Source organism: Oncorhynchus kisutch, linkage group LG17 (genome assembly GCF_002021735.2).
Source record: "Oncorhynchus kisutch isolate 150728-3 linkage group LG17, Okis_V2, whole genome shotgun sequence".
NCBI classification, from domain to species: domain Eukaryota; kingdom Metazoa; phylum Chordata; class Actinopteri; order Salmoniformes; family Salmonidae; genus Oncorhynchus; species Oncorhynchus kisutch.
Genome location: NC_034190.2, coordinates 79,742,423 through 79,757,405, shown reverse-complemented (window position 1 = coordinate 79,757,405; position 14,983 = coordinate 79,742,423). Strand labels below are relative to the sequence as shown.

Below are 14,983 nucleotides of genomic sequence, written 5' to 3'. Positions count from 1 at the left end.
CGGTTCCCCTCTACACTCCTATTTCAACAGGCTAGACTAGAACAGGCTAGACTAGAACAGGCTAGACTAGAACAGGCTAGACTAGAACAGGCTAGACTAGAACAGGCTAGAACAGGCTAGACTAGAACAGGCTAGAACAGGCTAGAACAGGCTAGAACAGGCTAGACTAGAACAGGCTAGAACAGGCTAGACTAGAACAGGCTAGAACAGGCTAGACTAGAACAGGCTAGACTAGAACAGGCTAGACTAGAACAGGCTAGACTAGAACAGGCTAGACTAGAACAGGGTACAGGAAAGGACTTCTACTCACACTGAAGATGAAGAAGAGCTCAATGAACATGGCACCAAACGGTAGAATCCCAGCCATCAGGATGCTTTAAAAAAAAAGAGAAAATGTCATGACACTGCATTAGGATTAACAGTGATTTAATGACAAGTTGTGTGACTGGATACGAGGAAAGGTTTTGCTCCCCAGCAGGTATTCCCAAACTGGGGTATGCCAAATAAAAATGTGATTCACATTAAAATACAAATATTTTTCTTCACATTTTCAAACAGTCCATTTATATTTTCCAACGGGGCTATACATTTGGGTGAGTTCTTTTCCCCCCCTCGCCTGAGTAGCCTCGTTTCACTGCCAAAAATAAAATGAAACCATCTAGTGTTCAGCGAAACAACAACGTCAAATACAGGTAGCCTAGTCAAATAATTAACATCCAATCACATTAACCTTCTCTCTCACAGGAAACCTTCAATCTGTCACAGACATTTAGAAACATGACAATTTGAAAAATAAGCCACAGAGTTTGAGAGAATAAAGATGACTTTTGAGCAGTAAGACATGTATAAAAGCAACAGATACCATTAATAAGAAGGGGCTAGAAGCATCTTATATGTGAATTATATGCGTTACAGCTGGATGAGTCAGACGTGGTGGGCCTGGCACAGCTCCTGGTATATGTCCGTTACGTTTATGGGGGGGGGGGGGGGTCAATTAAGGAAGACATCCTCTTCTGCAAATCACTGGATAACAGGAGATTATATTTTTAAAGTACTGAACAGCTTTGTGATAAATGGACTTTGGTCAAGATGTGTTGGTATCTGTACTGATGGCGCAAAAGTCATGACAGGGAGACATAGTGGACTGGTAACGTGTGCCAGCAGTTGCTCCCTACGCCACTTGGGTACACTGCAGCATCCACCGAGAGGCTCTTGCTGCCAAGGGAATGCCTGACAGATTGAAAGACATTTTGGTCAACTTTCTTAAAGAAAGGCCCCCGAACTCTCGTGTATAGTCTGCACTATGCAATGATATGGGCAGCGACCATGTAGCACTTTTACAACATACAGAAGTGCGCTGGTTATCAAGGGGGAAAGTATTGACATTTAATTTTTTTAATTGAGAAACAAGCTTAAATTTTCTTTACTGACCATCATTTTCACTTGTCTGACTGCTTGCATGATGACGAGTTTCTCACACAACTGGCCTGTCTGGGTGATGTTTTTCTCACCTGAATGATCTGAATCTAGGATTACAGGGACTCTCTGCAACTATATTCAATGTGCAGGACAAAATTGAGTCTATGATTAAGAAGTTGGAGCTCTTTTCTGTCTGCATTAACAAGGACAACACACAGGTCCTTCCATCATTGTATGATTTTTTGTGTGCAAATGAACTCAAGCTTACGGACAATGTTAAATGTGATATAGCGAAGCACCTGAGTGAGTTGGGTGCGCAATTACACATCTAATCTGGGTGATGTTTTTTCCTCTCCTGAATGATCTGAATCTAGGATTACAGGGATTCTCCGCAACTAAACTCAGCAAAAAAAGAAAAGTCCTCTCATTGTCAACTGCATTTATTGTCAAAGTTAACGTGTAAATATCTTTATGAACATAAGATTTAACAACTGAGACATGAACTGAACAAGTTCCACAGACATGTGACTAACAGACATGGAATAATGTATCCGTGAACAAAGGGGGGGGGGGGGGGGGTCAAAATCAAAAGTAACAGTCAGTATCTGATGTGGCCACCAGCTGCATTAAGTACTGCAGTGCATCTCCTCCTCATGGACTGCACCAGATTTGCCAGTTCTTGCTGTGAGATGTTACCTCACTCTTCCACCAAGGCACCTGCAAGTTCCCAGACATTTCAGGTGGGGGGGGGGCCTAGATCAGGGCTCGTCGCTGGCCATGGCAGAACACTGACATTCCTGACTTGAAGGAAATCACACACAGAACGAGCAGTATGGCTGGTGGCATTGTCATGCTGCATGAGCCTGCAGGAAGGTTACCACATGAGGGAGAAGGACGTCTTCCCTGTAACGCACAGCGTTGAGATTGCTTGCAATGACAACAAGCTCAGTCCGATGATGATGTGACACACCGCCCCAAACAATGACAGACCCTCCACCTTCAAATAGATCCCGCACCAGAGTACAGGCCTCGGTGTAACACTCATTCCTTCGATGATAACCACGAATTTGACCATCATCCCTGGTGAGATAAAACCATGACACGTCAGTGAAGAGCACTTTGCCAGTCCTGTCTGGTCCAGCGATGGTGGGTTTGTTCCCACAGGCGACGTTGTTGTCGGCGATATCTGGTGAGGACCTGCCTTTCCACAGGCCTACAAGCCCTCAATCCAGCCTATTGTGGACAGTCTGAGCACTGATGGAGGGATTGTGCATTCCTGGTGTAACTCGGGCAGTTGTTGTTGCCATCCTGTACCGGTCCCGCTGGTGTGATGTTCGGATGTACTGATCCTGTGCAGGTGTTGTTACACGTGGTCTGCCACTGCGAGGACAATCAGCTGTCCGTCCTGTCTCCCTGTAGCGCTGTCTTAGGCGTCTCACAGTACGGATGTTGCAATTTATTGCCCTGGCTACATCTGCAGTCCTCATGCCTCCCTGCAGCATGCCTAAGGCACGTTCACACAGATGAGCAGGGACCCTGGGCATCTTTCTTTGTGTTTTTCAGAGTCAGTAGAAAAGACCTCTTTAATGTCCTAAGTTTTCATAACTGTGACCTTAATTGCCTACCGTGGCGGCAGGTAGCCTAGTGGTCAGAGCATTGGACTAGTAACCGAAAGGTTGCAAGATCGAATCCCTGAACTGACACAGTAAAAATTCCATCGTTCTACCCCTGAACAGGCAGTTAACCCACTGTTCCTAGGCAGTCATTGAAAATAAGAATTTGTTCTTAACTGACTTGCCTGGTTAAATAAAGGTTACAAAAATGAACTGTCTGTAAGCTGTGTGTCTTAACAACTGTTCCACAGGTGCATGTTCATTAATTGTTTATGGTTCATTGAACAAGCATGCAAGCTGGTGGCCACACCAGATACTGACTGTTACTTTTGATTTTGACCCCCCCCCCCCCAATGAACATCTGAAGTGATTTGGATTTGTAAGAATTATCTTTGAAAGACAGGGTCCTGAAAAAGGGGCGTTTCTTTTTTTGCTGAGTTTATATTCAATGTGCGGGACAAAATTGAGACTCATTAAGAAGTTGGAGCTCTTCTCTGTTTGCATTAACAAAGACAACACACAGGTCTTTCCTTATGTTAGATTTTTTGTGTGCAAATAAACTCAAGCTTATGAACAATGTCAAATGTGATACAGCGAAGCACATGGGTGAGTTGGGTACGCAATTACGCAGGTACTCTCCTGAAACCGAAGACAAACAACTGGATTTGTTATCACTTTCATGCCCCGCCTCCAGTCCACTTACCCATATCTGAACAAGAGAGCCTCATGTTATTTAATCAGAAGCCACTGACAGATTTCTGGATTGGGCTGCGCTCAGTATCCTGCCTTGGCAAATTGCGCTGTTAAGGCACTGATTGCAACCACGTACCTATGTGAGAGAGGATTCTCGGCCCTCACTAGCATTACAACTAAATACAGGCACAGACTGTGTGTGGAAAATTATTTAAGACTGAGACTCTCTCCAGTACAACACAACATTGCAGTTATGTGCATCCTTTCAGTTATGTGCATCCTTTTAAGCAGACCCTCCTCATTAACCTGTGGTGAGTTATTCACAGCCTTCTCATTAACCTGTGGTGAGTTATTCACACCCTTCTCATCAACCTGTGGTGAGTTATTCACACCCTTCTCATTAACCTGTGGTGAGTTATTCACACCCTTCTCATTAACCTGTGGTGAGTTATTCACACCCTTCTCATTAACCTGTGGTGAGTTATTCACACCCTTCTCATTAACCTGTGGTGAGTTATTCACACCCTTCTCATTAACCTGTGGTGAGTTATTCACACCCTTCTCATTAACCTGTGGTGAGTTATTCACACCCTTCTCATTAACCTGTGGTGAGTTATTCACACCCTTCTCATTCACCTGTGGTGAGTTATTCACACCCTTCTCATTAACCTGTGGTGAGTTATTCACACCCTTCTCATTAACCTGTGGTGAGTTATTCACACCCTTCTCATTAACCTGTGGTGAGTTATTCACACCCTTCTCATTAACCTGTGGTGAGTTATTCACACCCTTCTCATTAACCTGTGGTGGGTTATTCACACCCTTCTCATTAACCTGTGGTGAGTTATTCACACCCTTCTCATTAACCTGTGGTGAGTTATTCACACCCTTCTCATTAACCTGTGGTGAGTTATTCACACCCTTCTCATTAACCTGTGGTGAGTTATTCACACCCTTCTCATTAACCTGTGGTGAGTTATTCACACCCTCCTCATTAACCTGTGGTGAGTTATTCACACCCTTCTCATTAACCTGTGGTGAGTTATTCACACCCTTCTCATTAACCTGTGGTGAGTTATTCACACCCTTCTCATTAACCTGTGGTGAGTTATTCACACCCTTCTCATTAACCTGTGGTGGGTTATTCACACCCTTCTCATTAACCTGTGGTGAGTTATTCACACCCTTCTCATTAACCTGTGGTGAGTTATTCACACCCTTCTCATTAACCTGTGGTGAGTTATTCACACCCTTCTCATTAACCTGTGGTGAGTTATTCACACCCTTCTCATTAACCTGTGGTGAGTTATTCACACCCTTCTCATTAACCTGTGGTGAGTTATTCACACCCTTCTCATTAACCTGTGGTGAGTTATTCACACCCTTCTCATTAACCTGTGGTGAGTTATTCACACCCTTCTCATTAACCTGTGGTGAGTTATTCACACCCTTCTCATTAACCTGTGGTGAGTTATTCACACCCTTCTCATTAACCTGTGGTGAGTTATTCACAACTTTTGATGAACAAATAAGGTTTTATATGTAAGATGGTTAAATAAAGAGCAACATTATTGATTATTATTATATTATTATTTGTGCCCTGGTTCTATAAGAGCTCTTTGTCACTTCCCACGAGCCGGGTTGTGACAAAAACTCACACTCATTCTTATGTTTAATAAATGTATTGTATAGTGTGTGTGTGGCAGGCTTACAATGATGGCAAACAACATTTGAGAGTGCGCTGACCCTGGTGCTAGAGGGGGTACAGCTGACCCTGGTGCTAGAGGGGGTACAGCTGACCCCGGTGCTAGAGGGGGTACAGCTGACCCCGGTGCTAGAGGGGGTACAGCTGACCCTGGTGCTAGAGGGGGTACAGCTGACCCTGGTGCTAGAGGGGGTACAGCTGACCCTGGTGCTAGAGGGGGTACGCAGCTGACCCTGGTGCTAGAGGGGGTACGCAGCTGACCCTGGTGCTAGAGGGGGTACGCAGCTGACCCTGGTGCTAGAGGGGGTACGCAGCTGACCCTGGTGCTAGAGGGGGTACGCAGCTGACCCTGGTGCTAGAGGGGGTACGCAGCTGACCCTGGTGCTAGAGGGGGTACGCAGCTGACCCTGGTGCTAGAGGGGGTATGCAGCTGACCCTGGTGCTAGAGGGCGTACGCAGCTGACCCTGGTGCTAGAGGGGGTATGCAGCTGGAGGTTGACTGTTTGGAGTACAGGACTATAAAAAGTTCAGGAACCACTGCTCTAGAACATAGCAATAGGCAGGCTTGACAAGGACACTCACCCCACAAACTTGTTCATGTACCAGCGCTGCTCAGGCACCTGGCGAGGGATCTGATTGGTACGGACGGGGTTATCGTACGGCTGCTTCCGGAAGCCAAAGTAGTAGCCAAAGTAGACCAGCGGCATGGAGATACCGAACCACATGCAGAGTAGAGCCAGCATGGTGGTGAAGGGGACCTGAGGAGGGAGATGGTGTGATTGATGTCAACACAAGACATCACAGTCATATTTCAACTAAGAGATATAGTCCTTACTATGCTGTGAGGTAGGGCCTATATATAGTCAATGTGTTGTTGCTATACAGTGGGCCTATATATAGTCAATGTGTTGTTGCTATACAGTGGGCCTATATATAGTCAATGTGTTGTTGCTATACAGTGGGCCTATATATAGTGAATGTGTTGTTGCTATACAGTGGGCCTATATATAGTGAATGTGTTGTTGCTATACAGTGGGTCTATATATAGTCAATGTGTTGTTGCTATACAGTGGGCCTATATATAGTGAATGTGTTGTTGCTATACAGTGGGTCTATATATAGTCAATGTGTTGTTGCTATACAGTGGGCCTATATATAGTGAATGTGTTGTTGCTATACAGTGGGCCTATATATAGTGAATGTGTTGTTGCTATACAGTGGGTCTATATATAGTGAATGTGTTGTTGCTATACAGTGGGCCTATATATAGTGAATGTGTTGTTGCTATACAGTGGGCCTATATATAGTGAATGTGTTGTTGCTATACAGTGGGCCTGTATATAGTGAATGTGTTGTTGCTATACAGTGGGCCTGTATATAGTCAATGTGTTGTTGCTATACAGTGGGCCTGTATATAGTGAATGTGTTGATATACAGTGGGCCTGTATATAGTGAATGTGTTGCTATACAGTGGGCCTATATATAGTGAATGTGTTGATATACAGTGGGCCTATATATAGTGAATGTGTTGTTGCTATACAGTGGGCCTATATATAGTGAATGTGTTGTTGCTATACAGTGGGTCCATATATAGTGAATGTGTTGTTGCTATACAGTGGGCCTATATATAGTGAATGTGTTGTTGCTATACAGTGGGCCTATATATAGTGAATGTGTTGTTGCTATACAGTGGGCCTGTATATAGTGAATGTGTTGTTGCTATACAGTGGGCCTGTATATAGTCAATGTGTTGTTGCTATACAGTGGGCCTGTATATAGTGAATGTGTTGATATACAGTGGACCTGTATATAGTGAATGTGTTGTTAAACAGTGGGCCTGTATATAGTGAATGTGTTGCTATACAGTGGGCCTATATATAGTGAATGTGTTGTTGCTATACAGTGGGTCTATATATAGTGAATGTGTTGTTGCTATACAGTGGGCCTATATATAGTGAATGTGTTGTTGCTATACAGTGGGCCTGTATATAGTCAATGTGTTGTTGCTATACAGTGGGCCTGTATATAGTCAATGTGTTGTTGCTATACAGTGGGCCTGTATATAGTGAATGTGTTGATATACAGTGGACCTGTATATAGTGAATGTGTTGTTAAACAGTGGGCCTGTATATAGTGAATGTGTTGCTATACAGTGGGCCTATATATAGTGAATGTGTTGATATACAGTGGGCCTATATATAGTGAATGTGTTGTTAAACAGTGGGCCTATATATAGTGAATGTGTTGTTGCTATACAGTGGGCCTATATATAGTGAATGTGTTGTTGCTATACAGTGGGCCTATATATAGTGAATGTGTTGTTGATATACAGTGGGCCTGTAATGGAGGAGACTAGCTAGCTCACGGCTCCAGACGAGTGCTCTCCCCAGATGAAACAGTTGAGAACGAAGCAGATGCAGAAGACCACGGCAGGGTACAGAGTGGCCGTCTGCAGGCAGAGCGGAGGAGAAACAGTCCCACGTGAACAGTAGGCAACAAGACACCAAGTTTCCTTTAACATACAGCACTAGCCATTGATAGCATCCATTTGTAGTACTCACACAGAACGCTCCCTTCTTCCACCGATGACCTTTCAGCGTGCGGTAGAGTCTGCCAGCAAAGTATCCACCGAACACACTAGGAAGAGAAAACAGTCATACGGATGGCTCTCCCACAGCGTATAGACAGCAGACAGACCACAGCCAGAGGCCCCAGTCCCAAATGGACCCCTACGCTCTACACTACACCCAATCTCTGTGTGGATATCTGAGAGGATTTGATAGGTGTAAGCAACATATAATTAAAAAAATAATAATAATAATAAAAAATATAAAAAATTAATCGCTCGCTCCACCACACCCTCTGACAAGCTAGGTGGAACCCCCCCCCCATACTGCTTGTACTTATCAAAATGTCCACAAGTGGGATTGGGCGAGAGAAATAAGGAGGGCAACTCTCGTGTCTTACCCCATGAACATAAACAGGAAGCAGGAAGTGGTCATCAGGGCCCCTCTACTAGAAGGCGACAGCATCCCCAACATGGCCACGACTACAGGACAGATAACACAGCAGCTTTAGCCCCATGTCACAGAGACAAACACGACCACGCTTTCATCTCCAGTTGTGATGGATGACTCATATCCAGACATTACAATGCACGTCCTTGATGGAAATGCCAGTTGGTAGATAGAGTACTATTGAAGAGGTTTTAGGAGTCCCGTTTTACAGCCCACTTACAGATAACGATGAGGATCATGCAGAAGAGCTGTATGCCCGAGCCCAGCAGAGAGCTGAGGATCATGGGATACTGTGGAGGTCTGAACACGTCTCCATGGACATTCTTCCAGCCCGACTCCTCCATGGTGTCCTCCTAACGAAGACAGACATTGGTATTTCACAGACAATACCCACATTCATTCACACAACGGGAAGAAGCAAATACTTTTCTTGAGAGGGTGAACACAACGTCGCATTTTCAAATCTCCGCAGTCTCACACTTACTTAACTGAGTCTCTCTCTCTGCAGCTACAGACACAAAGTGACGTCAGAAGCCAAAGCCATGTCATATTTAGCAGAGTCAGTGGGGTCTCTTACTATGTCATCCTCTCTGTTGTAGTTGGCGATGTCCTTCCTCAGGGTCCTGATGATGATCATACTGAGGATCCCAGAGAGGAAGAAGACCACCACCACTGAGTTGACGATGGAGAACCAGTGGATCTGCACGTCGCTCATGGTCAGGTAGGTGTCCCAGCGAGATGCCCACTTCACCTGGCTCTCCTACAGGGCAGACAAACGGGCTCAGTTTCTATTTCTTTAGGAAGGGGAGTCCTTAATGAGACCCAAGGGCTCTTTATCTAGAGAACCTCGCATTACAAGACAACCAATTACACAATCAAGGAGCCTAGCAAACAAAGAAATATATTTAACAACAAATAACCTTATTCCTCAGTGAAGAGGTCCATTAACAACAACGTAGCCAGCTAAGTCAAGTGACATTCTATTTAAAGTGACATTCTATTTAAAGTGCATCACAACGTTTCACATTTTACAGAGGAAGATGTAAAATCTTTGCCGTTGCTAAAAACCTAAAGATAGAACATGAAGAGAGGGGCTGTGCCTCTTACCTCCCAGCGGACAGAGTAGGTGAAGAGAACCTCATTGTGCTTGGAGGGGTCAATCTCCTGAGGAGCTGAGTTAGTGGCCTCGGGCAGGGTACACGACCCCTTATCAGCCACCTTTAGGTCTGCAGAGGGATCCGTACAGAGAATTAACATAGAGAAGGGGGAGAATAGAAACACACTGTATTTCACAGGAGGTTGGTGGCACCTTAATTGCGGAGGAGGGGCACGTGGTAATAACTGGAACGGAATAGGTGGAACGGTATCAACATGGTTGTGTTTGAAGCCATTCGAACCGTTCCAGACCTTATTACGAGCCGTCCTCCACTCCTGTATTTTTTTAATGCTTGAATGCACTGTGTTTATTGGGCTCAAATAACCCGTTCGTACCTCAGGAAGGACACTGTGTAACTTACCCTCCACCTTGACACTCTGGGGAACCACCTCAAAACGAACAACTCTGTAGTTGTGCTCTTCCTTGTCCTCCAGCTTCTCCTTGTGGTAGTAAATGATGAAGGACAGGTGGTTGTGGAGGTAGAACTATAGCAGAAACACAACATACTGTAGGACAGGTAGAACTACAGTAGAGACACAACATACTGTAGGACAGGTAGAACTACAGTAGAGACACAACATACTGTAGGACAGGTAGAACTACAGTAGAGACACAACATACTGTAGGACAGGTAGAACTACAGTAGAGACACAACATACTGTAGGACAGGTAGAACTACAGTAGAGACAACATACTGTAGGACAGGTAGAACTACAGTAGAGACAACATACTGTAGGACAGGTAGAACTACAGTAGAGACAACATACTGTAGGACAGGTAACACTACAGTAGAGACAACATACTGTAGGACAGGTAGAACTATAGTAGAGACACAACATACTGTAGGACAGGTAGAACTACAGTAGAGACACAACATACTGTAGGACAGGTAGAACTACAGTAGAGACACAACATACTGTAGGACAGGTATAACTACAGTAGAGACAACATACTGTAGGACAGGTAGAACTACAGTAGAGACAACATACTGTAGGACAGGTAGAACTACAGTAGAGACAACATACTGTAGGACAGGTAACACTACAGTAGAGACAACATACTGTAGGACAGGTAGAACTATAGTAGAGACACAACATACTGTAGGACAGGTAGAACTATAGTAGAGACAACATACTGTAGGACAGGTAGAACTACAGTAGAGACACAACATACTGTAGGAGAGGTAGAACTATAGTAGAGACAACATACTGTAGGACAGGTAGAACTATAGTAGAGACAACATACTGTAGGACAGGTACCAGAGAGAACAGAACACAAAACATCCTAAAGCAGGGTTTCTTAAACTATGGTTTGACTTGGGACCCAAAGTAGGCCCTGGGCATGTGAGAGGATTGTGAGTTATCTATAATCACACTATTTTTTATTAATTTGGGTCGTTGAAGGACGAGTTTGGTCTCGGGTGGACGGTCAAGTTGTCATTTGGGCCTCAAGTTGAATTTTTTTAAAGATCCCCTGCCCAACAAGATCTGTTCTATAAAAACAAATGGTATATCTAGAAAAAACCCTGCTGTCTTCACATCTTAAAAGTGTAGTGGGTCAAATAGAAGGATTCAGCGTTCCACTCCCCTAATCTCATTCAGATGTGTCCATGCTCTCTCTCCACCCTGTAGTTATGTCCTTGTAAAGAGGTTCAGTACCTTGTTGTTGTCAGTGAAGCCCAACCTGTAGCCGTGTTCAAACTGAACATCCTTCACCACCTCCTTGTCCTCAGCCCCTGCCTCTATGTTGGGGTTGAACTCCAGCCGCGTAGCCACTGGGAGGTTGTCTGCAATGCTGTGGGAGTTTATAGACAGGATTAACATGGACCATACAGCAGCATTTTACACAGTTACCTGATAAATGCGCTGCCTAATTGTATTGATCCAATGGTAGATGATTCACAGGCATGCTGACAGTTTCTTAAAAAAGGTAAGAAAGAGTAATGAGGAAAGGGAACTCACAGGTGAACATAGTACTCCTCCTGAATTCGCTCAGCCACCAGCTTACTCTGCTGCACATTGAGTTTCAGCTTGGCACAAACCACCTCACACTTCCTGTCCTGGGTCATGAGTACCGAGTACAGGGTGTTGACAATACGGTCCCCGCGTAACACCTCCCCTGCACACACACAGAATAACACGTCAATAGGACTTCTTGGTGAGGGCCTTGAGGTGCAACAGATGATAATAAATCACATACAAAGACTAATCATCAGCAAATACACACAGTACACAAGCAAAGAGTAAACCTTCCAAACAGCGACACAAGACGCTTGGAACAACACATCTGCACGAGAGGAGAGAAGAGAGAGATGCTTACTTACCCAGGTTCTCTGCTTTGTAAACCACTTTATCAGGCTGACAGAAGGGCAAGGAGTAGTATTCATAGGGAAGCTGAGTCCGGGAGCTGGTCAGCTTCACGGCCTGGTGGTGGGTGGGGGGGAATCAATATGCACATTCATTTGAGTGACTGACTGCCTAACCTGCCAACTGCATGCAAATAGGCTACACAACCAATACCTAGTTTTCACCTCAATCTGCCTTGGAAAAGCATTTGAGCTAAACAGGCTTTTGTCTCTGTATCAAAATGAGGTTATGACAACATACATCATCATACTTAGAAAACCAAACAACGGCAACTTAGTAAATCCATAAAAAGCCAAGGCAGAAACAAACACAGCCCCCCAAAAAAACCATTAGATTATTATGTTGATTAGACATAAAAAGGCTAGGAGGAGTAGGACACGTTTCTGCTTAGTTTACCTTAATCTCTACAGCACTGTTCTGGTGGAAGTTCATAGGAGCAACTCCAGGCACGTAAAAGGCCTGGACTCCTCCAGGTAACAAGGACAACAGCAGAAGGGCCAACCACGTCGCCTGCAACACACAAACAGACTAGTTGCCACATACCTACAATGGAAATTGAGCAATCAATGGAGAGTGGAGGCGCCATCGGGCCATGTAAGGTGAGACACATTTTTCACCCTGAGATGATGGTAATCAGATTACAATGTAGTAGGTTTATTGGTGCACAGTATCAAGCACAATCCAAGATGTCTCAATCACTTACACAAAACTTTTGAGAGTGTACTTGGCATGGACCTACAGTATGGCGCATCTAACCAGTTACAGTGGCTAGACCGCAGGCCTACTACACAGCCCACTGATGGTATAGAAACACCTTAATATCTCAATATGATCTTGTGGATTATTTACTGTATGCTTAAGGGTGTTACAATAACACTGCATGACAAATATTAGAACAATACATCATTTTAAAACCAGGGTTCCCAGATCCAGGTTAAACCTAGTACTGGACAACAACAACAAAAATTACAGATGGGAAATTTCATTGAAAGTGCAGGCTATATAAATCCCTTTCACTCAGAGTGAGAGAGCTCAAGATTTAGCAGGCAAACATAGGCCTTCTACTAAAACTAAATGTCACACCAGTCCAACTGGATTTTCCTTTCCTGTCTGGAGTGCTTGAAAAACTACCGTATCCATGACTCTAATCAGACAGTAACTATTCTGCATTGGTTCTGGGGATGGGTGGGGGACAAGCATGAACATTCTGTGTTAGCAGTGAAACGTGTAATCACTGAAAAGATACATGTTGATAAAAACAATAACAAACCAAACAACCCAATGTAGCCAAAGTTATCATATTAATCTCGTTTCAAGTTATTAATTTGCTAGGCAGCTACAGGTGTTTGTTAGCAACCTATCTGTATAAAAATGAGTATGACAATATCCACACTCACAATAGCACACTTAACTAGCTAACGTTAACTAAATAGCTAGGTGACATTATTAGTAAATTGTTTTGATGTGAATGTCAACTAAATACGCCACATAGAAACTCATCAAGGAGATCGCCTTTGGCTACATTTATATAATACACACAATGCAAAAATGCATAGCTAGCCAGCGAACCACGCAACGTCAGCATTCGCCACGCAACGTCAGCATTCGCCACGCAACGTCAGCATTCGCCACGCAACGTCAGCATTCGCCACGCAACGTCAGCATTCGCCACGCAACGTCAGCATTCGCCACGCAACGTCAGCTAACTAAACTGGCTCTGGTGCTCGAACTAGACAGCTACCACATGAAAACGACCTGCTTTGCATTCCCAGTTGCTACAAACGTTTAGAAAGCGTATGCGTATCTATTGTTAGATTATGATTGAGACTAATTCACTAGCCAAGTTAGCTAACCTTACATTTCTGTAGGAGGTTGTTGGCTAGACAGATAACAGCCCAGCTACGCAAAAGCCAAGGGCTACGAAGTCAAGTATTACTGTCAACCGTAACCGACATTCATTTCCTTTCTGGTCAACATACAGTAAGAATTAAGGAACATTATTGTATTGTGGATTTACGCTTGAAAACACATTTGACAAGTTAGCTGGTTAGCGTCGTCAACACTAGCCTACTACTAGCACTTCTGCACCATTGACAAACCAACAATGTAGAAGGACACCACATTTAAATACCGTTAAATCATAACTTTTTATTTCACTTGATAAAGTAAACGCAGATATGAAGAATAACACAACAATATGCTTGTAGGTGAAGGTAGACAGTGAAATCTGACAGATGTTTGAAGAACAAAATTGTATTGCTTCTCACTTACCATCGCCGCGGCCGCCATCTTGAATACACGTGTCATTCGTGACGTGAAAGGAACCAAAATCATTTCGCCCCGGTCGTCATACTGAGGAGCCTGCGAATCAGTGATGCCAATTTAGCAATTATGTTGTTAGATTTGGCAATTTTTCAGACTACCCTGGCAAACTTTTTTTCCTCAAACAGCACCTAACATCAAATTTAGCCACTTAAAAAAAATGGATTTGGAACTTTTAGCAACTTTTGAAAAGTGACTCAAATGCTTAAAATGCACGCATTTTCCCTCTAAATGACACAAAACCGATTTTTCTCTGTCACACACTCAGTCACAACACACGTGCCTGGCTGCAAAAGTGCATTGTGAGTGACCTTGGAAGCAGGCGCTCAGCTCGTGCACAGGCAGCCGAAGGCCTGTTGCAATTTCAGCAAATTTCAAATCATTGTTGGCTGACTGCAGCAGCAGTAGTATGCGTTCAACGAGACAAACCCAATGAATATATTTGGTCACGAATGTTTGATCTTGAACAGAACTTAAAACAAAAATCAACATGTCTCAATCAAAATTGTACAGCCAGAAGTACAGAAAAGAGTGGGAGTCTGTACCTGAATTTAAAGGTCTGAAGCCAGTAATTGAGGATGATTGTCAGGCCTACTGTGCCTACTGCAAATCAGATATGCTTGCAACAATGTATGACATCAAAAAACATTGCATATAAATAAATCAAAACCTTACAACCCCACAACACAGTC

At 43.9% G+C, this 14,983-nt stretch overlaps 1 protein-coding gene across 1 annotated transcript in view; it reads right to left on the bottom strand.

Moving 5' to 3' along the window:
- Nucleotides 1-14,630, bottom strand: part of LOC109885793 (transmembrane 9 superfamily member 4) — a 20,555-nt gene extending 5,925 nt beyond the window's left edge. Inside the window, exons 1-14 of the mRNA XM_031794738.1 lie at nt 14,241-14,630; nt 12,366-12,479; nt 11,927-12,026; nt 11,565-11,721; nt 11,262-11,397; nt 9,965-10,088; nt 9,555-9,673; nt 9,025-9,207; nt 8,668-8,800; nt 8,398-8,479; nt 7,992-8,067; nt 7,796-7,879; nt 6,013-6,188; nt 311-374 (exon numbers count right to left, since the gene is read on the bottom strand). Coding sequence (XP_031650598.1) covers nt 311-374; nt 6,013-6,188; nt 7,796-7,879; nt 7,992-8,067; nt 8,398-8,479; nt 8,668-8,800; nt 9,025-9,207; nt 9,555-9,673; nt 9,965-10,088; nt 11,262-11,397; nt 11,565-11,721; nt 11,927-12,026; nt 12,366-12,479; nt 14,241-14,303 — 1,611 coding nt within the window. The 5' untranslated portion in view covers nt 14,304-14,630. The remainder of the gene's footprint in view (nt 1-310; nt 375-6,012; nt 6,189-7,795; nt 7,880-7,991; nt 8,068-8,397; nt 8,480-8,667; nt 8,801-9,024; nt 9,208-9,554; nt 9,674-9,964; nt 10,089-11,261; nt 11,398-11,564; nt 11,722-11,926; nt 12,027-12,365; nt 12,480-14,240) is intronic.
- Between the last annotated feature and the right edge of the window lie 353 nt (nt 14,631-14,983).